At 36.8% G+C, this 27,785-nt stretch overlaps 2 protein-coding genes across 2 annotated transcripts in view; one reads left to right on the top strand and one right to left on the bottom strand.

Moving 5' to 3' along the window:
- LOC110374584 (proton-coupled amino acid transporter-like protein CG1139) overlaps window positions 1–4,245 on the bottom strand; it is a 43,254-nt gene extending 39,009 nt beyond the window's left edge. Inside the window, exon 1 of the mRNA XM_021332347.3 lies at window positions 4,013–4,245. Coding sequence (XP_021188022.1) covers window positions 4,013–4,078 — 66 coding nt within the window. The 5' untranslated portion in view covers window positions 4,079–4,245. The remainder of the gene's footprint in view (window positions 1–4,012) is intronic.
- Window positions 4,246–21,091: 16,846 nt separating this feature from the next.
- Window positions 21,092–24,886, top strand: LOC135116624 (uncharacterized). The gene is made up of 3 exons (XM_064035107.1): window positions 21,092–22,643; window positions 23,267–23,491; window positions 23,914–24,886. The coding sequence occupies exons 1-3, from the start codon at window positions 22,527–22,529 to the stop codon at window positions 24,496–24,498; spliced, it is 927 nt and encodes a 308-aa protein (XP_063891177.1). The 5' UTR covers window positions 21,092–22,526; the 3' UTR covers window positions 24,499–24,886.
- Window positions 24,887–27,785: the final 2,899 nt, after the last annotated feature.

Below are 27,785 nucleotides of genomic sequence, written 5' to 3'. Positions count from 1 at the left end.
CGACGGCTCCTAAGTTTTGAGCGCTTCCCATTTTGCTGAATTAAAATGTTATTTATGCTCATCGAAATGATATATACTCAATACTCAATAACTTTATTGCATTCCATAATGTGTACAGGCTGGTGGGTAAAAGTAAAAGAAACAATTATGGACCCTGTCGGGCACAGCAAAGTTAGTTTTTAGAGGAGAGGACGAAGAGCGCTTTTTAAACATATTAATATTGAATTAAATGTAGAAAATCTTATTATATTTAGATATTTGAGTAGGTATTATTTCTGTGTAGATTTATTTACATTTTACTTAATATTATTTATTAAATTTATATTCGTTTATTTATATATTTTTCATTTATATTATAAATATTCTATATTATGTATTAATCGTTATTAATTATTTTATTTATTTATAAATTAGCTGTGGTTTTTTTTTTATTTATGACTCAATAGTAAGAATCTAATTAAAGGTATTGCACGGTAAGTAAGGTAATTAAATTGATATATTAAGTACTGCTTGTTTATTCCAGTTATCCTAGTTTCCCCAGTTGGTATTTATCTTTGAAATATTCGTCAATTGTGTAGTAGCTTTTATCTAAGAGAAATCGTTTTAGTTTATTGGTAAATATATTATTTGATTCAGTGTTTTTTATGTATTCTGGTAATTTATTGTAGATTTTAATGGACGTAACAAACGCACTAGAGGAATGCATATTTAAACGTGAGGTTGGTAGATTGAGTCTATTTCCATGTCTAAGTTTGTGTTTTGTTTGGATGTCTGCTCTTTTACTGTAGAATTGTGGGTGCTTCCTTACAAATTTGCAAATTTCAAATATATAGAGGCAGGGTAGTGTTAAGATGTTTAGTTTTTTGAAATGTGGTTTACATGAGTCGGTGTCTTCAATGTTGGTTAATATTCTTATAAGTTTCTTCTGTATTGTAAATAGTGAAGGTGCGTCTGTACTGTTACCCCACAATATTAATCCATATTTAAGCCAAGCGAATGCGTACGCATAGTATGTTACTATTGCTGTTTTGAGGTCTGTTGTTTTCTTTATTTCTCTGAGGGCATATGTAAATTTAGATAGCTTAGTTTTTATTTTCTGTATGTGTGGTTTCCAGTCTATGTGTGTATCTATGTCGAGGCCTAAAAGGGTGAATTTATTGACTATTTCTAATTTCGATCCTTTGTATTCAAAATTCAAAATTCAGTCTGCTTAGTCAGATTCTTTTCAAGGCTTGTTAATCATAATTATGTGATTTGTAAGCACAGCTTTTATTTATGTGGGTGTCTTACAAACATTTTTGATAAATATAGGTACATTGTTTTTATTTTATTTTTGCTCTAGCTGTTTCCCCAGGATAGCTTGTTTTTCAAATCGGTTCAGTAGTTTCAGAGGCTTTAGGGTAAAAACAAACAAAAAACTCCTTTTAGATTAGTAAAGATAGAAGATGTGTGATTATTTGATTACCCTCATCTGCTTTATAAACTCTTCATTTGTTCATGTGCATACAGCTAACGATACCCTTAAGAAGCGAGTGCGATATACTTACCGAACTAATTTAAAAACCTTAGCGAAAACAATGATTTTGTATAATTTTTACTAAAACTTTTCCCAGGAACCGAATCTGAGTAAAAACTTATAGGATCCTGCGAACAAACAAAGCGCGATATATCGAAGAGAGGTAAAGTGCAGTCGACCATGACATAGTCCGACCATATGAACACTTGTGAATTCTTCTCAAACAAGGCTAGTATTAATTTATTCGTCGCTCTACGGTTCAATGCAAAACACCTTAATACGGGCTATTTAATTATTGAGGAATATCTAGATTAGTTAATGTTTTCGAAGAGTCCTTTTTAAACTGTGTATTTTCCAACCGTGTAGGTAGGCAATTCAATTTTCAATTTTGTTATCATATGTAGATTTATCGATATCTTGGTGTTTGTCACGGGTATTTTTTGCTAATTCTTATATCCTGGGTAGGAATCCTGAGAGTTGCATAGGGTTTTTCCATGTTGTAATTTTCTACATTGCATCTTAATTAATTTTATCGTAAGTCGTTTTATATTAAAATTTGCATTTACATGCGCGACACATTTGCGTCGAGCGGGTGTGTTAGGGGTTGCTTCAGTGGGGATGGCATTGTGTAAATGCTGCTTCTAATCGAGATTTTACTTATTATTTAAAAATCATCATCATCCTCCTGCACTTATCCCAATTTTATTTGGGGTCGGCGAAGCATGTTTTCCCTTTCCATACTCTTCTAAATGTAGGTTAAAATTCCAAACTCGCACGAGTCAGTCTTACTTCTCTCACACTTTGAGCTTGCGTCATACGGCGCACCCGCCTGTTATGGTGCGACCACCCTTATCCATTTCCCACAGGAGCCGGGTGCTGCCCCTGGGAGTCGTTCGTGGGGTACGCCCTACGAACGATCGCTCGTCACATTTTTCCTATTCATACTCCAAAGGTTTTTGGCATGTATTTTACGGCCGCCTGACTGACACCAAACTTCTTTGGGAATGTTGTCGTGGTGATTTACCCATCTCCGTGTGGGTGGCCCAAACACTAATAAATATTTTAATATATTGAAAGAAATAATATAAGGTAAACAACACAGATTCATGAAAATATCATTACGCATTTTTTGGTAAGTACAAAATTTATGACGAACAAATCAGATGCATCAGAGACAATTTGCAATTTACATTGAGAAAAGTCCAATTTCATCATCATCTAAATAATGAATGAATGAATGAAAAAAATAAGTAAGTAGTTGAAAACATTATTGATTTGATTACTATGTATTATTTTTTGGTCGGGAACAGCATCATGGATTCGTGAAGAAAATTACTTGCTTCAAAAATACGGGTTTTTGGGACTATAGCAATGTAATCCACTTAAGGAAAACTGCCGAAGTAAAATGGTAGTGGCTTACAAAAACTGTTTATCTCGTGTTCACGTCTAGACTGCGATGTTTTTTTTATATTTTTAAACTTATATGACTTAACGCTTGTACGGTAGCTTGCAAAGCGATGCACGTTATTGCGTATGGTCCAAGATATACTTGATCGATTTTCAAACAATAACATTGATATTACAGCAGTACATAGGTATTTTAGGTAGAAATGGAAAGAATCAAAGATTTCCTTTTTTCATTATAAATACTTCACATCTGTCTCAAGAAGTTTTTATATCTAAAACTCCAATGTTAAATCTTTTCTAGGAATGTTTATAAAATAAAGATCGATCTATCCACGCATAAACCAAACGCTCGAAGGTGATAGTTAGTTGAGATTACATAAATAGGTAATGGCTGTATTTCCACGAAAGCTTTTGACATGAAGTGTACGTAAACAGTAACCGACCTTCGGACTTTCATATTTTTCTGCTACGTACTCCATAATACAGAGAGAGATACACATCAAATATCTACATTTTTTGTGAAATACGTGACGTTTGGCTAAGTTCCAATTCCGTTCACAGCGAGCGCTTTGAACCAATCACAGGTTTGGGGGCTACATCAAGTATCTCCAGGAATTCCATAGAATTTGCAGGTTATCTTGTATTAGTAAATATGGAAATTTAGAATTTGCGTCTCTATATTTTTTGTAGAAAGAGAGAACGGAAGAGAATCATACTACTTTTCCAAAGCTTCGTATCAGTTTTCACTAGTGAGCGGAATGTATTTTCCTTTCCGAAAATATTTCTTTCTAAATGCAGACATACATGAGAGATCAGCGCACACGAGGGCCGCGTGCCTCGTGCTCCTCTTAGCGCTGTACCCGAGGGTAAGCGGTATTGACATTGTAACTAGCAACATATGACGCGCCGGTAGGGTTTATTTTAGTCTGGCCATGAGCTACGACTAACCATTCATGCGGCTCGAATATCTCGAAATACCTAACGCATGTAATCTCTTCATAATAACGTAACGACATCAATTCGCAAACATATCAATAAATATAATCGGATAGCTTTTTATCGTATTAATTAAAAATCTATGCAACTTACCTTTTTGTTCTGCCGGGGTGTGAGGCCCACTTGGGACCCCATCTCGGCTAAGATATTCTTCGGCATTTTGTCACAGAACAATCAGTCCACTCAATAAATAATAAAACTGAAGTAGTCGTAGTAAGTCTTTGAAAGTTCGCGCTTGTTGCACTAGTGGTGGTCCAGGTGACGCGAGGTGCGCGGCGCGCGCGCTGTCGATCGAATGAGCGCGCGCATCTACCCGCGCACCAATATAACCGCGAGTGCGCAAGTGACGTCACACCGCTAGGCGCCCGCAACCTGCGCCCTGCACCAAGCCGCAGCTTCAAAAATTATGCTACTGCATTTAATTACCACTCAGCATCCAGTAAAGTATTTCCCTTTTTATTTAATTAATTTGCTTCTATTCTTCCAACATCGTACCTTCCAAATAATAAATGTATTAGATTCACGTTTTTTCCAAATTTTGTGACAAACACTTATTGTTTTCTATCTACCTTTCCTCAATTTGTACTGAAATACGCAAATAATAGAGATGTTGTTACTCACATATGACGTCAGTACAGCGATACCTCTAACATAATGATTATATTATCCGCCTAATTCAAAGCACGTAGAGTGATGCTTTAGACATTGTGATTCTACAAATTAAAGTTTGTCATAAAACCAAACAACATTCAGTTGTTTATTTCCTTTTGTGTTGTTTAGCTAGGTAGAGGACTTCCTTTATATTCTTGCCTTATTGTATACTCAGGAACTGTTAATGTTGCTATTACTGTAAATATAATACTCAGGAAAACTAGGTACCACCTTTCTGCGAACGACATTAAAAACAAAAGAACTGACGGCTTTTCGTGGGTAAGCTCCAAATCTCTGCCCCTATCTAAAAGTTGATCCAGTCCAAACAGTCCATAATCTGCAATTGGTTAACGACCGACGCACGCCTCTCTCGACAGAATTTTCCGAGTCACTTCGAAAATTGCATGTCTATGGCATTTGTGTCCAGAAGGTACAGAAAGGGCGGGTTCCTATTTCTAGAACCTTTCAGTATCCCTGTTAGTCTGTCATATATCAAGCTATAAATCAGGGTATTTTATTATCTGTGATAGTTCGGCACAAACAATATATAAAATTGAAATATTTTTTTTGGGAATTCCATACATCTGAATATATTTTTTTAGCAGTTTTAGACTTAGGTTTTAACTACATGAGGAAAGTATGTTTTCCTGTCGATAAGTAAGCCCGCTAGGGTAGTTCTCACGCTCAGAAAGCGTCTGACGTCACGTCACTATAATTATTATCCTGTCTAACAAAGTTTCCTTTTATTTTGCTAACTATCGTAATCCTTACACATTCAAAGTGCTGATTCCCAGCCTACTCTGAATAAATGATTTTTATCAGTTAATGCAATATGGTCCTTTGGCCTACTGCTATTCTTGGTCTATAATGGCTGTACCTATATTATTGGCGTATATAGGAATCTATTGTGACAATCATCATATGACGAGGACGCTCTTGTATGGATTTTCAGTGTCAATATCGATAGAATCAAGGCCCTGTTGATAGTCAATTGCGCGACCTGCGATATAACTGTGGAATACTTACATATGATAAGTGTTTGTACTGTTCAAGTATCTTAGTGATCAAAGTGATCAATCAATAAATGAGCGGAGTTTTACATCGACCTCTGCATGAATAGCAATGCAAGTACCATTGTCAAATATCCAGGTTATCTCAACAGTCTAGTTCGAACTTACTTATAATATAGTCTACCATTATCTTTTACAAAGTGGAGAGAATCAACGAGCAACATAAATTAATGTATTTTTTTAATAATTATTATGAGAACACTGCAAACAGTAAAAGCGCACTAAGATAGCTTTTCTTTGAAACAAGTATTTGTAAGCTCAGATATATTATGATTGGTAAGTCAAGTTCAACATGCAATTTCAATGGAGTAAAACATTGTCATAAACATATTTTAGAAATAGACCAACAATACACAGATAATCCATACAGATAAATTAACCCGAATACGTTAAATATAGATATAATTGTGGCAATATGTAATTCTCATAGGTTTTAATCGCAGTGTTCTCACTCTGTACAATATTTGGATCTCTATTCCAAAATGTGAAAAGACGCGCTCGCGCTTAGAATGATATAAAGTACTTAAATTAAGTGGTATTTTTAATATAATATGTATTTATGAAAATTATAAGTATGCTTCACATGTGCCTCAATTAAGCATAGCAAACAAAGTATGTTGCTGAAACAATAAGTAGGTACTCGAATCATATGTGGCGTGCATCATTGCCTTCGCACGTGAATCGAACGTCGGCCGCTGAATAAAACTTGAAGGCTTCAATAATTACGATCTATAAACTTGAACAGAGAGCAAGCGCATTTATCGGAAAATATGTTTCACACTGGCGGACTTTTCCGCGCGACACCGCTCGCTGCGGACGATGTCCCTCGGAAAATCCGATGTAAAAGGGTGTTATTTATTCCGAACTAATCCGAACCCACTTACACATGTCTTTCCCATTGATTCACCATAGTTGCAGGTGTACATTTTCTTGCACATTCTATTGGAAGAAATAAATGCACTGCAATCAGAAAAAAATCCCATTTGTTGAATTCATAGAGAAAAAAAGATGTTGTAAATTTTGTGCCAAGTATTTTTTAATAAACACATACTATTTCTTAACCAATAAACAAATGTGAGTTTCTTATACGATCAGCAGACATGAACCCATTTTGTTTCTATTGAATACACGTTATCGTAATCATGCATTTAATACCTAGGTACAGACGTATCTGTTATTATGTAAATACAAATCTATGCGTTTGGAACTTGAAAGTTAACTGTGTTAATTGCGACTAATCATCATGTATCTTATTACCATTTGAAAATCACCTAAATGTGGGCCATGGAATATTCTGAACTGACACATAAGTAATGATGTTGTTTTGTTAGTATTCTGTGTAAATACTCATGGCAGTGCAACACATGCACAAAGGTAAATCAATTGTAGGTATTTTTTTAATATTTGTGATCAGGGTAGGAACAAATTGGTTGTTTTGATTTTTACGCTATGTGAATATTATAACGGAATTGTGCCTATAGGGGAAACACTAAGTTAAGCTGTTCATGTTTAATTTCGAAATAAAAGAATAATTTGATGCTTTATTGCCTTATATGATGATTTCTCCTGAAATCCAGTTGCAGGGTACTTGCTGATTTGTCATGCCCTAATGTTGGATCGTTGAACATCATAGTCATTTGATTGCCAAGTTAATGACGGTGACCATAATTATATGACTCATTTAAATCCCCTTTTAATGATGTAAGTGAAATACTTGTCTCACTCATTTAATTTGTATGAGTAATTTTTGAGAAAATCTCCTTGGATGAATGGGGTTTGACGTTTGCCTGTCTCACTAGAGTTCAACTTATCTAAATGTCTCTCCCCAGAGGTTACCTACCTACACGCTAAACTATTCAACACATTCATTGTTACAGGTAGAAGACGTGTGTAAAAATATGAAAAGTAAGATACTGTAAGTATTCATTCAATTTGCCTTTAAGAATATTGAATTACAATATATTGTTCGTGTTTAACATATTTTAGCGTCTATTCATCCCTTTGTGATAGCAACGTTTCAGATGACTTTACTATAAGGCTGCCCGCAAACGACAGATTGGCTGGCCGATTTTTTGTAAGACTATCCGACTCGGATTTTCTGACCAACTTTTGGTAGGACATGTGCGTTGTACTATTGCTATCAGAGTGTTCCACTTTTCTCCTACAAAAATTCGGTCACCGATTATTATCGGACGTGGGCAGGCACCCTAAATGACTTTTATCGCTATCGAAGGCAATTTCCCGATCAATGCCCATAAAGAACATTATGAGGTCGCCGATGGGACGAAAAAGTTCTCGAATAGCGACCAAGATTCTGAAGACGTAGCGTGGGCGTCCCTAAGATGAGCGGAAAATCTGGCCAATATCGCCGGGAAGCAGTGGAAGTGGGTTGCAGAAAATTGAACAAAGTGGTGAGCCTTGGGCTGAAACGACGAAAGTATGCAAAACCGGTACAGTAAAGTCTGCAAAGCCACCTTAAATCTCCACCAAAAAAAAACTGTAAAATAATAAAATTCATACATTACCTACATCCACTCGTTCCTCTGATAAAAAACGAAGTCCTAATCGTGGGAAAGTTGAATCAAATTAGTTATTAGGTACACGACTTCAGTTTCAATAGACTAGCATATTTTTGTTCTGTTCTGTTTCATAGGCATAGGTAATAGGTAACCTGCTGTAGCTAATAACAAAAAACTGTATTCAGGAGTCGAAAGTAAATCAATTTATTGAAGAAAAACTTGATGGCATTTTATGGAAAGAGATGATAGTAAAAACGCGATAATGTCCGTAAAAGTGGTTTTATTAACATGTTCAATATTCACGAGTGTCAGAAATCAACATGAAATGGTTGTATTAGAAAAGTGCCTTGCTGCTGTTGGCTTATAGGTACTACATATATTACACCATAGTACTACGAACTACGGATTACGACAGCGTAGCAAGCAAGACTAAACACAGACAATTTCTACCTGGACCGTATTGTTTTACATCTATTATTATATGACTTAATAATTAATATTATTAATACTAAAGTGAGTTGTTCGTTTGTTGGTTACCGGTTCATGGTAAACCGGTAAACATGGTAAACGAAACGCTTGAGATGCACCTTACATATACCTAGTAGTTTGATTTGATTCAGGATATTATTCTTTCTTCTGTGTGTACTTTTCAATCTTTATGTACCTACTCCTTTTCTCGTAATTACCTACAGATTATGATTTAGGAAAGACGTGTTTTATATTAAGGTCCACTGAAGTTAAACTCTGACCACTGAGGTACATTGTTCAGTAGTTAAACTAGTTAAGTTTGCATGATCTAAACGACCAATCCAGACGGTGTGAATTGCAAACGGTTATCTGAATTGTGTGTCAATCTCATGATACATGAAGTGCAGATGATTACACTTGCATTCATCGCCAGAGCGCTGCAATCGTCCTTATCCTCAGGATGAGTCCACTTCTGCAATATCCTCCTATTACTGACAATTTTCTTTGATCGTTTTAATAGCATGTAGGTTTATTGCTGCTTTTCTTACTGACTATAAAAGTTTGTTGTTGGGCGAGTTGAGATAATGTTTTGGTTCCTAATCCTTGAAGTCAATTAATTATAAATAAAACCGGACCACCTAAGGCTTCGTTTGAAGAATAATAAGGTAAGGACTTATAGTTTTTAAAAGTTGAATTTATTAAGGATTTTTTTCTAATACTACTCATCATAATAGGTAGATCAACAAATGCATCAAACAAAAAAAATATATTATAGTCATATGAATTTTGAAGATTGCATAACAATTGTAGTTTTTAGATTATTCTTATAGAATTTACTAGCGATCCGCCCCGGCTTCACACGGGGTGACAGTATTTCCCCCACTATTTAGTTTATGTTATTATACACATAAATATTTTTCCTTTTGAAGATTTAAGCGTATAGAAAAAGCGTCTTTGTTTTACACTGCGTAGTGATTTAGCTGCAATTGAGTAGGTCGTGGCTAAGTAGCAGCCGAATGGGTTGATTGATCATACATAAGGTAAAGCAACGCTTGGCACGTTCAGTTTGTGGGCCATCATAGCAAGACGAGATCTTCTGTGCTTCGGAAGGCTACAATGGTGGGTTCCAGTTGTCATTTGAACACCTTTGGCAGTCGTCACGAGTAGTTAGAAGCTAGAAAATCTCTCAACCAGTCTTACAAAAGGTATCTATTGGGTTGCCCAGGGTTAAATAGGCAGTTGTCAGTTACATTGGTAATTATGAAAAAAACAAGGCAGATGATTCTAGATGACTTGTAGTGCACTTGTATACAATGTTTCATGCGCCTGCTGCGTAATATAGACCGTTGCAATAATTGCACTTTATATTGCACCAATCAATACCATCTATTGCGGTTGATATTGTCACTTAGACACGGCCTTCGCAGAATTAGATCCTGATGTTAAGGTCGAGCTTATTAATGGCAACTCTTCTTATTTATAAACGACAGACTTCATACTTATGGCCAAAGTATTTTATGACGGTAATTTTCAGCACCGAGTTTGAAGCAAGTGTGCTATTAAAAAGCAATTTTATAAGTACACCGGCAATGTTAAAAAGCATACATGTGTTTAAAGAAAATTCTCATATCTTAAGGCACGTGTAAAACCGTTTTTTTTTAATAACTCCAGTAGTTTCCACGGGACTCGAGTGAAACTGCGGGCAATAGTTAGTAGGTGCATTATGTAATTAAATAAATATTCATAGATACCTGCTATATTCTTCGGTAAGGAAGATCATAAATGGACAAAAGTTACAGATTGGATCCATCGAAGAAAAAAGAACAAAGACACTCGAAGCGTACTATAACTCAAAATAAAATGAGTGAATCTTATGAAGAGATGCGGTAAAATACGATCATATGACTATCGGAACTTGTCTTAGGTAAAATATGTATGTACCTAGTTAAAATCGGTATTAATCTGTTAGAAAACTACCAGAAAAATATACAGAAGTCGTGGTACAAGGCTTAAATTAAATGCTCACATGATTAAGTCGTTTCTAGCTCATCCCAGCTCTGCCGTTGCCCTAGTGACCGCGCAACTCATTTATGAAGGCATGGGCATACAAATTGCCATGATTACAGTATTTCTGGATAAATGCGGATCAACAAACTATTTGCTGCATTGTATTATGTAGGTAGGTACTTTTACATGAAAACAAATTGGAGAGTTAGTGTTCTTTGTAAGTAGCATTTGGTATCGCACCTTTACAGCAAGGTATTGGCTATCGGCAAGTTTCTAGCTTACCTGTGAGCTGTGCCAAAAAATTGATAAGCAATTGAAAATTGAATAATGCAGTCCGTAGTCCAAAGGTGGTTGCTTACAAAGAGTCAGTGAACAATATTTCAAATAGTAATATTAAGCAAAGGTTTACAATTTTTTTTACTAAATTCGAACTTACCGAACCAGTACTCAGTACTCTCTTAAAACCAAACGTTCAGAATTCGCTAAGATTTTACGCAGACACCTTTTAAAATGTCCAATCCTCATAAACGGTTCGCAGGTGTATTCTGAAGGTATTGGCTACTGTAATGCAGTAAAAAGAAGCAGGGGGAAAGCGAGTTCAAAAATGCTTATAAGCATATAATCTACGATAGTTACTTATATGTAACTTTATCTATTATATTAGAACTTATTAACAAACAATAATACAACCAAAGACAACCAAACTTTGATTTTGTTCAATTGCAACCGGGCCATAAATCACAAATCAATCGCTTTCAGGCATTCCCGTGCCACCTGCGCACACATTGTGTTATGTTATGAAGTGCCAAGAATAACTGAAACCGCCTCGCACCGGTTATAAGCGGCTCTCGAGCAATAGGGGGCTACCGGGGCAATTAGCTAGCGGCCGGCACATTCACAGCGGGCTATGACAGGCGGGTACGAGTCTAATTTACGTTGAAAATATATTCTAATGATACAAAAGGACATGTATTAAAATCATTTGTCTAAAGATGTCCCCTATCCCCATAGATTTTACATCCCAAAGAGTAAGATGGGGTGCCAGGGTGCAGTTTTTCTGAGGTTACACTCCCGCACCGTGAGTTGTACAGCTACCCGTACCGGGAAAAGTTACTCGAGAAAAGTGTACCTAGCTTTCCAACAGTTAAATTCATTTTTCAAATCATTTTGGAGCCTTTAGATTTTTCAATTTTTCCCCTTTTTATTTTAGTATAGATAAGTATTTACCTGCCGACCAACGTGAGACTCCTTCAAGTTCAGCGCTGAAACAGCCGCTCCGCCGTCACTGGCGCCGCGCACCCAATGCAGATTCCTAATTGACAGAGGTTTCGTATAGAACGTCTTTATTGAAGATGATGATGAAACGTTGCCGATTTATTATTGGAAGCGATGGCTCCAATAAATATCACGTTTTTATTAAGAGGCGTGCCACAGTACCTATATTTATTAAAGCTGCTGTCGTAAATGAACACGATAGGACTACGTACCTACAATAGATAGGTATAGTTACTTATAAGTCAGTGCTGCCAATTGGTTAAGCGGTTCATTTCCCGAATAAATTAGCCATTAACGCTGTGTGAGCCGAGAATGCAATTCTTTGAGTGGCAATTTGAGCATTGTCAATATCAATAACATATACTGACCTTCGGCTGGTGTGCTGCAAATGGATGGTTTCCTGTTGATGCCCCACATCCTCTATCGCCTTGACTCCAATCCTCTATCGGATCACAATGGTTCAATCACCACGTCGCTTATGTATTTCAGACTCTTGATGAGAGATTTACTCATACCGATGCAACAAGTTTAATGCCATCTCCATGTTATGTCACTGCCGAACCGTAAACATGAAAATTTAAATACTTTGGTCATCTTATACCAGTAAAATAAAAGAAATAGTATGTTTTGCTTACCTCGAGAACATCATAAGGACAGCCAAGAAAAATATCAGGTAGTCCAATTTAGGTAATTAATTATTAAAAAAAAAAAACGACACATCAGTTAAAACCATATATTTCAAATAAGTGACACTTGTAACACATTACCAACAAAGATAGTCTTTAAACCCACTTACAGACTTATGGCGACGTGCTATTGGACCTCAAATTATACACTCAATGTAAACACAGACAGATTTAAGAAGACGGTGAAATACAGTTTTATGTTAACAATAATACATATTTCTAACGTTATTTACGTTCAGTCTTTATAGGAATATATTATATTAAATATATTCCTATTATATTAAAACATAGTGTTTTTTTTTCTTAACTAGCATTAGTGTTTTATTACGCAATCTCTTACAACATTGGAACGCATCTTTTATTGTTTTAGTATAACTGTTATCTCATATTCACATCGTTAGAATAAAAAAATTACACATTTTACCGTTCTTTACAAAGTCAAGCTACCATTAACAAAACTAACAAGAATATCATTGAGCTAGAATGTATGAGAGAGAGGTGCTAACTGAGGTCCAATTTACACTGACACATATTTTTTTACATCGCAAATCAATTTATTAATTATATGAAATGAATTATTAGAATTATTTACAGATTAATGTCTATAATACTCAATACATTTGGCCTCTACATGGAATATTAAATATTTCTGATTTAAAGATCGATACTTAAATAAATTAACAAACTAGAACCAACAAATTTTGTGGATCAATTGGCTTTGCTCCCTTAAGAATAATTGAAATTGTCACACTTCGAAGTTTATATGGGAATCTATCATAAATATAAATAAATAATATTGTTACTATAATAAATATAAATTAACACTACATAAAAGGTAGTCTTTCTTTTGGAAAATCTATACAACATTATTTATACAATAGAAATAAATAGATAACTGAATATAGAATAAATATACAGTAATTCAGTCTGTTAGATGTATAGGTACCAAAAGCTTCAGTATGTAAAATACAAGAAAATGACGCCAATGAAGATGACTTTTGGGTCAGCCTGTGACCAATTATTCAATAAATATTATGAATTCGACCAAGTTAGAGTGAAATGCGTCCAATATTCGCAGTGATAGTAATTCTTAACCTCAAATAACTTTCTTGGCTCTAGTCACACAATGACCAGCCATGTCTTACAAATATGTTTGAGAATAGACCTTAAATTAGTCTGCTCTAGCGCACTAATTAGTTTAAAAGATGAACTAAATATTTCGCTACAAGACGACGTCACGGCAAGCGTCGAGGCAGTTTGAACATCTCATATTTGTGAATTAAAGACAATACACCAATGGGCGGTACATATTCGTTAGACTTAAGTGCTAGACGACAATAAATGTTATTAAATTGTATCTTACACTCATTTAACGAAAATGTTATCTTTTAGCTAGTTCATAATTGGAATAATATATAGAAGGGCCTATTTGGCTGATTAGTTTCATCCCGAAGAAGTGAAATGGGCCAAGAATCAACTATGTACACGTTTGTACTACTTCATAATGTAAGAACTATAAATATAATACTATCAGCGGTTACTGTAAATGCTCAAAATGTAGTCAATCTCAGTACTTTCTCTATTTCTAATTGGTTATATAGGTAGTCACAAAAGAAACAACAAAGACATAGTACTAAACTAGGCAATATTTCACTGCGGATGATAACTTATATGTCGGAGATAGTCAATAGTACGGTCACTGAACGAGACGCAAGCGCGCCCTCTGGTGGTGTGTTCGGTGAAACAACAATTTGGCGCGCTTGGCGGAGTCGTGGCGGTCAGCGCGGCGTCCGCGGAGCGCAGTCTTAGTTCAGTCTTAGTTCAGTCTTGGTCGAGTCTTCATCGAGTGTTCGTGGCGTTACTACCCTACGTCACGTCTAGCGTACCTAGTGTTATTGCCTAGCGTTGTAGATCCAAATTTATCTCTTTGCTTGATTACCCTAACTGATGTCGGACGATAGTGCCAGCCATCCTGATGGCGCCTCCGACATCAGAAGTGGGATGCAATCCAAATGCCCACATGCGTTTCGAATTCGCCATGCGAAGATAAATTTCTACCCACTAAAAAAAAAAAAAAAAAATGGAACGTCGATAATTTGAATTAAGAATTTCAGCGAAGGTACAAGTATGGTAACCACGGTTATGGTAATGGTATTGTTTCCATTGTTAAATGTCAAGCTAGTTATTGAAGGTATGTTAAAAAATTTACCGAATTTGTCTTTTTTTTCATGTTTCAACAATGACGGTGGTTTTTGTGCAATTCGGCGAGAAAATTACGACGTTAAATGGAGCATCCCAGCTGCCTACCAGGAGCCCAACGTGTCAACGTGTTGTGTGTTATCGTGAGTTCGGAGTGTTGGTGCTCGTACATCTCCGTGGCTTCACGTTCGCGAAAGCCGCTGTACTGCGCGCCATAGCGATGTGCGATCGTCACGCACGTTGAATGGAAACCCGGTGAGACCGATCCATTTTTGCTTTATGTTGACGTTATTTGTTTTACGACATTTTTAAACTTGAGAGGCGTCTGTCTCGTTGATAAGTTGGTGACCTAGTTTTAATAAAAAATTAAGACCGCAGTCCAGTTAAACTTGACCTTAAGTTTAAAGGGCCATTTAAAATTCTTGAGTTACTTAAAGACGATCGCTATGTTTTGAAATCTTTAACTCTTAATAGAACCTACGAGTATGCCCATGATCGCATTAGAAGGATGCCCCAAGCTGAGATTCCAACTGAATTAGATTTAGTTGCTGTTGATTTGGCGGTCGATGACCCATGCGAAGGTACTTCATCGAACTCTAATTAATGCACGCATGATAATTGTATCTGTCTGATGATTGCGACTGATCTTGTTCGAATTGATTTCGCTGATTTTATTTCAAGTTAATGCTACTAATTCCATTGCAAAGTTCATTGTTCAGATGCAATTCCTACCTTACCATATCAGTGAGAAGGACTGATATCCCTTGGGTAGACCCTAGGAGTGTTCCAGTGAGAAGGACTGGAATGCTTGTGTCAAAGATATCGTCATTGTGACAACTTATCAGTGAGAAGGACTGATAATTCTAAATCATATCAGTGAGAAGGACTGATCATTCTAAATCATATCAGTCAGAAGGACTGATCAATCTAAATCATATCAGTCAGAAGGACTGATCATTCTAAATCATATCAGTCAGAAGGACTGATCATTCTAAATCATATCAGTCAGAAGGACTGATCATTCTAAATCATATCAGTCAGAAGGACTGATCATTCTAAATCATATCAGTCAGAAGGACTGATCATTCTAAATCATATCAGTCAGAAGGACTGATCATTCTAAATCATATCAGTCAGAAGGACTGATCATTCTAAATCATATCAGTGAGAAGGACTGATCATTTTTCATCTTTGACACGCCCAGTGAGAAGGACTGGAGCCTATCGATTCCTGATTGACTTAGGTCTGTCTGGATCATTACATGGTGCATTGATTCGAGATTGTGTGATCTGATTTCGATTGATTTTAAGATTGTGGCATTCTTTCTAAATATTTCGTTTCTATTTTGTTTAAAATTATTTTGTCATTCCTACTCGTGTAGTCAGGTAGGCCGAGCTGAAAAGTTACTCCAGTTTTGTTTTCTTCTGTCACCAGGTACAATGTGTAGCCACACGAGGACGTGTGTATGTCAGTTATGGCCGTGTCGGAGATAGTCAATAGTACGGTCACTGAACGAGACGCAAGCGCGCCCTCTGGTGGTGTGTTCGGTGAAACAACAATTTGGCGCGCTTGGCGGAGTCGTGGCGGTCAGCGCGGCGTCCGCGGAGCGCAGTCTTAGTTCAGTCTTAGTTCAGTCTTGGTCGAGTCTTCATCGAGTGTTCGTGGCGTTACTACCCTACGTCACGTCTAGCGTACCTAGTGTTATTGCCTAGCGTTGTAGATCCAAATTTATCTCTTTGCTTGATTACCCTAACTGATGTCGGACGATAGTGCCAGCCATCCTGATGGCGCCTCCGACATATATATAAAGTATTTGATTCGGATTAAATAATTATTTGGATTCTCAAAACATCTGCAAAAAAACCAACAGCAAGTAAAACCTCGTAATAATTTTTCTTCATTATGTATATCAGTATTGTACCATGTCGTTGTTGGAATCTTAAGATATTTTAATTGTTGACTGAAGATTACCATAAATTGAGTTTTTTACAGTAACGTACGTGTTTAGTTCTATGTGGTTATTATACCATATAACTATTGAATATTTATATGTAGATATTACAGGTAAAATTATGGTGCATCTGAGAATAGACAAGAGGTAATGTAATTATCCTCTGATGCATGTTCTATGTGTATATTGTGCGTTAGTTGATTTCTCACTAGTCTGGCAGCAGTACATATCTATTATAATAATAGGGGTTAAAGTATGAAATTGCCGATTTGTACTGAAAATCTAAATTGTATTTTTTTTTAATTTTTAACAAACTTATTTAATCAAAATAGTTGCCATTATTATCTATACATTGCGGCCATCTAATAAGAAGGTCATTTATGCCGTTAAGATAGAACTCTGAGGATCTAGACTGCACAAATTGTGTGAAAGAATTTTGATCTGCCTCCTGGAAAGAAACTTCTTGTGACGCAGATAATTGTCCAAATCACAAAAAAAAATGGTCGTCCGTTAGAGCAAGGTCTGGCGAATATGGAGGAAGACGAATAGTTTCCAACTGCAGTTCCTGAAGAGTTAAAACGGTTTCTTTTGCTGTATGAGGCCTCGCGTTGTCATGGAGCAATAACGGTGAAGGTCGATTCATGAGTCGTGGCTGTTTTACTGCTAATTTTTTCAACATTATTCGTCTTCGGCTGGGTATCTGGGTAGTTTGACTAGGATCGGCGTTCACCGTCTCTCTTAATTTCTCGTTAATCACCTGTCAGGCGGTCTTTTTCATGGCTCGTTCTTCAAGTCGAAGTTTCCACCACGAAAGCGTTTAATCCAAAATCGCACGGTGCGTTCATTAGCAGACACCTCTTCAAATGCAGCATTGATATTGCGGGCTGTTTCTGCCGTTTACTTCCGCGTCGGAATTCATATTCAAAAATTACTCAAATTTTCGCAGTGTCCATCTTTCTTGTTTAAGTTGAATAACAAAAACAATTGAACATCGATAATCAAATGTTTCACATTTTTTAAAAGAAGAACATCACAGAAACCACGTGAAAAAAGTTTCATTCGAAAACCTCAAACCATGAAGACTCTATGGCAATTCAAAAACCTACTAGAATAAAACGGCAATTTCATACTTTAACCCCTAATATTATACAAAGGAAACAATTGTTTGTTTGCTTCGTTGCATTGGTTCGTAGGTTTCGAAACTAATAAACCAATTTATTATTCCACTGTTTGGAAGCTACGGTATCTCCGGGTGACATAGGCTATATTTTATCCAGGTATGGGGAGAAGTTACTTAACCCATTAGAAGTCACTGTACTCGATTGAGTACAGTCATATTCCTAAGTGTAAATAACAGATCTCGTAAAGTTAATGTAGTTAACCTTATTATTTTACTTGATTATAACACCCTTTTATTATATGAAAAATATTATGTGCGTAGCGTGATTTTTCTTCACAAAAAAATCCAGTTGAAGTTGTGCTTCCGAAATGTTGTTCAGGTATGTTGTCATTTTTAGTTTTTTTTTTTATTATTGCTACTTTTTAGTTGTTTTTTTCGTAAGATTATTTCAAAATACATATCAAAGAAATATATAAATAACAATATAATAAGTAATTCGTACCTCAAATGAAACTAGGTTCATATAAAAACGACTGTACTCGATTGAGTACAATGACAACATAGATAAGTAAAATAACTATTATTTTTTCAAATTCCTTACTGTGTAGAAGCAACATTTTCCTGAATAAAAAGCTACTAAGGGGTTCGAAGAAGTTATTGAAGCCGTTTTATATTGTACACGTGTGCATTGCCTGATGAAAAGGAGAGTCCTAATAAGGATACAGCAGCATATCGACAACCGTGAGACGTAGCTGGTACTATTGATATCATCTGGATACCATGGCAATCAACTATGACACTATTGAACCACAGAGGACAATCAAAAGATGGTGTAATGGTGTGGTGTGAATAAAGAAGGAGAAGGTAGCCATAGCGATATCGGGCTATTCCAAAGAAACAACAATATGGGACGTGAGGATGGTCTCTACCAGTCTGTCTCACTGGACAGAATTGCTGTACTGTACATGGCATTTGCTAATGCGTGGCCTTTTTATGCAAGGAGTAATAGTAGTTCTATGGAATTTCGCAGTCATATCGCACGATATCATTTTCGCCAAGGTGAACCAATAATAGTCGCCGGTAAACTATGAGCCTCGAGAGGAAGCTCAAAGTCTCAGTCTCAAAAAAAAGAGCAACGAGAGGCTATGCCAGGAGTTTCTCTGCGAGATTGAAATGAGGAGATCCGCAGAAGAACCAAAGTCCGACTTGGCCCGAAGAATTGCAAAGCTGAAGTGGTAATGGGTAGGGTAGGGTGGTAGCCAATGAACCGCGTGTACACTATGAACCATAGTACCTACCGGCCATACCTAACGTTGCTAGCTCGCGCAAAAATTATGTCGAGACTCCCTTGCCACGTCAAGAAGTTTGGTCTATTCGCCGTGGGTCTGTCGCGATATACTCACCTGTGAGCCGCGTCTTAGTCTTCTACTCAAACAAAAACGACAAAAAAAGGTGAGTTTCTTTTTGTTGTTACTTTAATAATCTAACTCTTACTTAACTATGTGTGAATTGTATGTGTAATGTAGATCATTAGGCTTATCTGAGACTATTTTTTGGAATTAATTCTCAACGGTTTTTGTATAAAACATGACCTAACATTTCCTAAGAGGGGGTGGGTACGCTGTGAGCCATTTATACTGGGTAAGCAATGAACCACGGTTCATTGTGTATTGTGTACCACATCTCAGTGCTTTGTATGATATATGATGAGGTGGGAAGTATTATTAGACAGTTAACCTCTAAGTGTTACTGTGAGTACCTATAATTAATTACCATTATTCGTCTATTTCAGCATGGGGCGAAACACGGTAGGGAGGAAAGCACGTAAAAAAGGGTATCACACCGCGGAAGCTACACAAAGAGGTATAGAAAAAACACTTGTCGGGATTAAGCATTCTAAAAGCAGCAAAAACTGCAACCTTCTCTATCCAGTATTGCGACAGACGAAGTGTTTGTGCGGAGATATGTCACAAACAAAGTACCTACAGGAACAATCCGTCTTGTAGACTAGAGCCCCATTATGATGCAAGTAAATTTCTTACTGCCCAACATGAAGACAGCATAAAGAAATGTTGATTGTTACAATTTGTGATTTGGACAATAAAAAAACATAAGTCTGAATGTGATAAAAACACGTCGACTTTATAATGCTAAGAGCATTTTAATTAATATAAATATACAAGTACAAAATGTTTTTTCTTTTTTCCCGGAAAGAGTTTGTGCGTTACTTTTAAGATGTTCATAATTATTGTTAAAAATTAAGTTTTAAGGCTGATTTGTTGGTTCTTAAACGTATGTATAACCCGAAACTTAATAATTATAAAAAGATATAAATAGTGTATTTATTTTTCTTTAAAACAAACAATATTGTTTTTTTTATATTACCGTGATTCATTGTGTACCACATGGTTCATTTAGTACCACCCCCCCGGTTCTTTGTGTACCCCTAGGAGTACGCTATGAACCATTTCTCATGTTTTAAAAAAACATGTATAAATTAGACAACAGCAAATGTTTTCCACTTGTTTCAACACAATTTGGCAGCTTATTAAATAACCTATCATTTGAGACAAAAATATTTTCTTAGACTGTAAAAACGAGCGCGCTAGAGATCTCCAAACTTTTGGTGGTTCATTGGCTACCACCCTACCCTAAGGCATGTAGCTTGCAGAACAGATGGCCGATGGGGCTGTTCTTTAGTGGAAACCACAACATGGAAGGCGCAGCATGGGCAGGCCCTCGACTAGGAGAACGAAAGATCTGGCCAGGGTCATCGGGAAGCACTGGATGCGGGTTGCTGAAGATCGAGCAATGTGGTAAACGTGAGGGGAGGCCTTTGTCCAGCTGTGGGCCTCTTTCGGCTGATACAACGAACGAATAAAATCGCGCCATGCTGCATCAATAGTCGATGGCCTTCATCAAGTTGGAGTTGAACACTATCCCGTCAAAATAGAAAAACAGCTACGACGTGTAACTTGTCATTCGAGAGTTCTTTGGCAGAGTATGACGTATCTAAAAACACTTTGTGTCGAAAAATTATTATTCGAACATCTTTATACACAGGAGGTCATTGTACTCAGTTGAGTACACCCCTGTAATTTCATGAAAACTACGAATTTTCACATTTTTCTTGTATTTTGTGTTTTTCTGTTCCCAATTCTATATGAAAATAAAGAAAATTCCAAAATAATATAAGTACTTTTTGTTTGACCTCTAATGGGTTAAGTATGGTAGCATTCATTAAAGACTCAATGCCTCATCATACCTTGGATATGATGCCAAATCTTAAACATCAAGAGTTTCTTGCGCTTGAAATTAATAAACCATTTATCGGTAGATTCAGTTATTTTACATGACTTTTTGAGCTTTCTGTCACATCTCTAGTTAATAAATCTACCTTATTGTAATTGATTAATCTTCAGCGTAAGTTCGCAGGCGTATATTCAGTGTTTAACCTACACTAATGAATAGTGCAATAACAATTGGGACGTGGTTGTAAGATAGGTATATATATGTGCATTAAGCTAGACTTTTAATATAATATTTTCCGTATTGATAAAACACGTGCTGCGAAAATGCAGCTGCAACTTTATTAATTATATTCTTCTTTAACTTTAGTGCTACTTTCGTTGTAATCATCAATTTGATAGTTCTCACTTTCAATTCTTTCACTTGTTTGATTGAAGTCCCTTTGAAAGAAATAATAAAAATCTTACAAACAACTGTATGAATTAATATTGTAATAAAGCTGTATAGCTTTATTTTATATGACAACCGTATATAAAGTGCTGCTAAATTGAATCAATGGCAGCGAGGACTTGAAACATTGTATAATTTTTGTAGATTTTTGGAATTCTCACTAGGCTTGCATTGAAAAATATCGTTGATGATGAACACCGTGCAAAAAAGGAACTTGGTATCATTGACATAAATCAAATGTGCGTTTATTTTTCACAGTAAGGCACACCAGTGTTAAATGTCATAGTAAATGATTAGCTTTTGGGAAACTCCCACTGCAATCTGATTTGCGATAAAATCTCTCTATGCTTGCCGTCTTTACACGTTGACCTGTATGTTGTGTACACTACACTACCTCTAGACACAATAAAAATTATCGCTTCTGTTTGATGTAACCGATATTTCGATTTTTATTTCGAATACAAATAAATTGGAAGAGGACTGCAATATAATAGTGGTGTCCCACGTGGTGTTAATGTATGTTATGATAAGATGTAATAGAGAAATGAGAAAAGGAGAAGGGGACTTCTGGGCCCAGCAGTTAACTACCTGAAATATGTATTAAAAAAACCGTTACATTTTTTTAAATAAAATCACAAAATATGGTACCAGGATTCTACCCAGGAAGAGAGAAAACTTAAATTAAGATAATAAGACTAAATAATCGATTAAATAATGCCTGAAATGCCTGAATTACTAGTAATCTACTGTATTTTTATTCCGGCAACACTTGTTGGTGGCATGCGTCTGTCACTGACTGACAGATGCACTCGTTTGTTTTCTTTCATTCTGAGTGCGCACATATTTTCCTGGTTTTACTATTTAAACCCACGACCTTGGCTTTTCGACGGATCTTGCTACTCTGAATTACCTGGCTCTCGATTTTGGACAACTGTTACGCCTATCGATTGGATATCGACGACATGGATCGCTGTATGAATTGTACGATTGCGCTTGGTCGCAGTAATTCTATTGGAAGAAAAGTCTTGGAGGATGAGGCGATTTTAACAGTTATTCGTCAGTGGCGTGCATCTCAGCCTGTAAGTTTTTACCCATTTTTTACATATTCAAATCGTGCTTTTAGCAAGCCATTTTAACTTCATATCTATCGGTTTATTGGACAGTATTATATTAGATCAATAGTCAATTAGTTAGCTTAAGGTCTCTGCACACAGCGCGGGCGCGGCGGGACGGGACGGCGACGCGACGCTGAGCAGTTGTAATGGTCTATTCACACAGCGGGCGTGGCGCGGCGGGACGCTGAGCAGTTGTAATGTACTAGAGCGACAGTTACCGTCGCGTCGAGCGGGGCGGCTCTGTGTGAAGTCGTCCATAGTATCTAGACGACTACGACTTCACACAGAGCCGTCCCGCTCGTCGCGACGGTAACTATCGCTCTGTGTGAAGTCGTCCATAGTATCTAGTACATTACAACTGCTCAGCGTCGCGTCGCCGTCCCGTCCCGCCGCGCCGCGCCCGCTGTGTGCCTTTAAATAGACATATATTTTAATCTGTGGAATGTGGAGTTTGATCATTTCTCTTATAAAAAAAGTGAAGGTCACCCTCGAGTCCCGATAAATCAATTTCGGTCTCGGTTGTGACATCGACATTATTGAACATGCACTAGGGGTTGAACAAGATTTAAATGGTTATGTTATTTCAGGTAACCAGTGAGAACGTTGTATGCCAAGCATGTTGGGACTTGGCCCAAGATGTGGTTCTTGGAAGACGTGCGATTGATGCACCAACCCAAGTTGGCCATTCAAGCGTATGTCTCCGCTGTGGTCGTTCACTCTTAGCCCGGCGGTTCAACCACCTTCTTCGTAATGATTCTGCTCGTGAATCTGCGATATATAATGTGATTAGAGAGTGGATTCTACCACAAACGGTAAGATAGTTTAGTATTATATTTTAAATTATTTAAACTATATCTATACTAATATTATAAAGTGAAAGAGTTTGTTTGGTGCGTTCAACGCACTAATCTCAGAATCTACTAGTCCGACTTTAAAAAATCTTGTCTGTTAGATAGCCTATTTATTGAGAATGGTTACATAACATTACGCTACATCCAATAGCAGCGGAGCAGTAAACAAAGATGCTAGTGAAACCGTGAGGTTCAGCTAGTTAAAATAATAAAACATTTATTTGTAAAGCTAACATGATTTAAAACTAGCACTAAATCATAAAAATAAAACACTTAACTGAAAGACAAGGGCACCCGACACAGGTTAGGTTAGGGTTATTTTTTTTTATTACTATCTGGACTACTGTATTATAGTATAATAGTGAATTTTTATTTTTTTGAAGGTGGACGAGGCAAGTCGTATATGCCATTCCTGTTGGATATTAGCAGACAGAGCTGCTGTTCATATGAGTACAGGTCCTTCGACTTCCTCACAAAGTAACCCACCGCCAGCCCAATCATCAGTTGGTGTTTCTGTTGGACAATTGGATGAAAATCATGACAACATTCTACACGAACCTGAGAATGTTTCCATTCAACCAGAACAAAACCAAGGTAATGATGATGTGCATGAACCCTCAGTGGAACTACATTCACCAAGTGCCCCAATTGTGGAACCAGTACAACAGCACCCTGAACCAACAATTGTATTGCCAGATTATATGCGGGCAGTTGAAACAGAGCGACGGTGCTTCATAGAAGGTTGCCAGAGAACTGAACGATATAGAGTTCCTCTAGCAACGAGAAAAATGTTGCTTAATGAGCATAAATATTATGTACCACAAAATAATCGACTTTGTGATATACATTTAGTAATTGAGGCATGGGACTTCCTTGATAGTTTAAGGAGTAATTATTTACAAACATTTACTGCAAGACATATCCAAGATATGTTTACACTAAAAGAAACCCCAAAAGAAAGGTTTTGAATTTTGAAAATATTGATAATATGGACGACCATGTTGTGCATACCTGGATCGGGTTTACTAAAGTTCAGTTCCGTCAATTATTTGATGAGGTTCCACAATTGATAGAAATTCGTAATAGTTCTTCAGTTTTAGCAGCCTATCTTATCAAATTAAGAAGTGGGGACTCAAATGAAAGATTAGCAACATTATTTAAAACATCTAAGAAAACTTTAGCCAAGTGGCTGTGTCAAGCCCGTGACATATTAACTGAACATTTTGTGCCTCGGCACTTAGGTTTAGAACACATCACTAGAGAACAAATAAAAGAAAGGAACTTAGCCATTCCTAGTGCTTTATTTGAAGGAGATTCTAGGCCCATCGCTATATTTGATGGAACTTACTGTTATATTGAAAAAGCTCTAATTATTTATATCAAAAAACATACAGTTTGCATAAATATAGGAACTTAACCAAACCTTTTTAATGGTGTGCACAGATGGTTACATCATTGATGTTTTGGGCCCCTATCCAGCTACCACGTCAGACTCAGATATAATGAGACATGAATTTTAAGTGGAAACCCACTCCAGGATTTTTCCAAAATGGTGATGTATTTATACTGGATAGGGTTTCGAGATTCATTACCTTTGTTAAACCAATGTGGATATAGGACATACGTGCCTGCTACTTTGGCGCAGGGTGAAACACAGCTGTCAACACTTGACGCAAACAAATCGAGGGCAGTCACCATTTGCCGTTGGGTCGTTGAGATTGTGAACGGTAGGTTTAAAAGAGATTTCAAATTATTCAGGCAATGTTATTTTAATACAGCCTCAAGAAGTTTAATAAGAGATTTTAAGGTGGCTGCTGCTCTCATAAATAGGTTTCACCCTCCCATAACCGATAGAATAGACTGTGGGGCTATCATTAATCAGATTAATTTAAATATGAATAGACATAACATATTAGGTGATTTTATTGTTAACAACCAATATAATAGACGTAGGGCTGATTTTGAAACAATAACTATTCATAATGATAATTTAAATGATTTTCCCCAGTTGTCATATGATGAATTAATTCTTGTATGCTTAGGTACATATCAATTAAAGCAGGCACGGTCCTATTTTGGTGAACATTTGCGGGGAAATGATGGGTTTATAATAGAAGTGTGCAGGGAGGTAAGCAGCAGCCTTCTTCGACAGCTGTCAGCTTCAAATACTTCTTGGTTATTGCGAGGCCGAATACAATCCCGCCATATAAGTCGCAAAACATATTTTGTTTATATTTTAGTTGATAGCTGTCGAAGAGGACGAGATTCAATATTATCATATTATTGTAATTGTATTGTAGGTAGAAGAACTGTAGGCTGCTGTGCCCATGTAATGTGCATTATATGGTATCTCAGTTGGGCAAGATTCCAAGAAAATATCGTACCCCCTGCACAATTTTTAGATGACATTCTAATAATAATTGAAGATGAATGATAATACATGTTTAATTATTAAGTATATTGGTGTTTTATTTTACTTCCTTCTCCCTTTTTTAGTTTTTAAAAGGTTGGTTCCTGCTGCTTATAGGTTACAGGAAATTGCAAGTAGAAACTTGTCTTCGACTATAGCGAAAGGCCGCGTTTCCACTGACGCGGAGCTGGGCGGAGAGGAGCTTAGCGGTGCACAAATTGACCAATGATTATGCTTGAAATCTCCGCTCCGCTTCAATGGAAACAGTACGAGCGGGTGGAGCAGAGCTGAGCGAATATTCATACATCGAGGCGGTGCAGAGCGGAGGACAGCGAGCATTGGGGTGCAGAGCGGAGGACAGCGGGGCGGTACGGAGCGGTGCGGAGCGGGGCGGTGCGTGACTCGCGTGCAGTGTGTCTGTAAAAATGCGCGATTCCAAAAGCATGCTCCACTCCGCTCTGCTCCGCTCACTGACCACTCACCGCTCTTCATCGCTCCTCTCCGCTCAGCTGCGCTCCTCTCCGCCCAGCTCCGCTTCAGTGGAAACACTGACCACTTTTCACCGCTCTTCTCCGCTCCTCTCCGCCCAGCTCCGCGTCAGTGGAAACGCGGCCAAAGTCCAGGGCACGCGCCGGTTGCCGCTGCGTAGGGTGATGTCTCGAAGATCTAACAGGTTAGGCTTTCACATGCTTCATGCATAAAACCATTACACAACCGAAGTGATTCAGAAGTATTTCGCAAATTACATAAAAAATACAATGTTATAATATAACCTAACTTTTACTATAATTCAGATAACTTGGTTTCTGGGTAGCCAAAATTCACCAAATTTTTAGTGAAGCCTTGTTATTATATCCTCTTACAAATAAGGCTACTTTGATTCAGTTAACACCTGGGCCCAGGAACCTATGGAGCCATTCCCTTCTCCTTTAAAGCTATCTTCGAAGACGTTGGGAGCAAGGGTGTTAAGGTATTTTTTTACAGAACAGGAAGACAAGATATTATTAAGTAGGTATTATGAAGTGCTCAATATGCATGGAAGACATTTAAGTTTGACCTTATTATGTAAGATTAATTTCAATATAAAATGTAATATGTTATCTTAATTAAAATACCTAAATACATATCGAATAATTAATTGACATTTGTAAATCTAACTAAAACACGACAACGGGTAGACTGATGTTTTAACTAACAATCAAACGTGTAAAGACAGATTTTCTTGTGATCATTGAATTTTAAATATAAATAAATGTGAATTATAATTATTTTATCCTTGTATTTTTCTAATTGGTACAGACCATTTTCCCAAACCGAGGATTGTTAATTACTTTATTGTATTAGAAAATAATTGCCCGATATAAGTGACCATTTCAAAGGGCATCAGCATGTTGGTTCGACCACACAGTAACTTTCTCAAACTCCGAGACTGTAGTGCATGGAAACATATACCTACATATATACATGAAGAATAATATTAAATACCCTAACTAAACATTTATTGACATACAGAGGTGTTTACCTTGTTATCTTGATTTTTTTTTAAATTTTAATATTAGTAGTAACTCATAAATAATCATACACAGCTAGCAGCGACTAACACAGTATTTATAATTATAATATTTAATAATACAGTAGAATTGTCTCCTCCCTTTACCATAGGATGTGAAGAACTTGAGATGCCCTCATACCCCATAAATAATATAAATAAATATAATGGAAATACGTTACGAACAAACGTTAACAACTGTTATCTATTGCTAGCGATGACAGCTGTCCCAAAAATCTGATTTTACTTATACGTGATATGCTGTCACTTCACACATCAAAATGGATCTATGGATT

The sequence above is a fragment of the Helicoverpa armigera genome, chromosome 1 (assembly GCF_030705265.1).
Source record: "Helicoverpa armigera isolate CAAS_96S chromosome 1, ASM3070526v1, whole genome shotgun sequence".
NCBI lineage: Eukaryota > Metazoa > Arthropoda > Insecta > Lepidoptera > Noctuidae > Helicoverpa > Helicoverpa armigera.
Note: the sequence above shows the minus strand (reverse complement) of the source record. Positions and strands in the feature narration are given on the sequence as shown.

Coding starts and splice junctions, on each gene's coding strand:
- LOC135116624 (XM_064035107.1), top strand. CDS start 22,527: ATGGATCGCTGTATGAATTGTACGATTGCGCTTGGTCGCAGTAATTCT. Junction 22,644..23,266: donor AGTGGCGTGCATCTCAGCCT/GTAAGTTTTTAC, acceptor ATGTTATTTCAG/GTAACCAGTGAGAACGTTGT. Junction 23,492..23,913: donor AGTGGATTCTACCACAAACG/GTAAGATAGTTT, acceptor ATTTTTTTGAAG/GTGGACGAGGCAAGTCGTAT.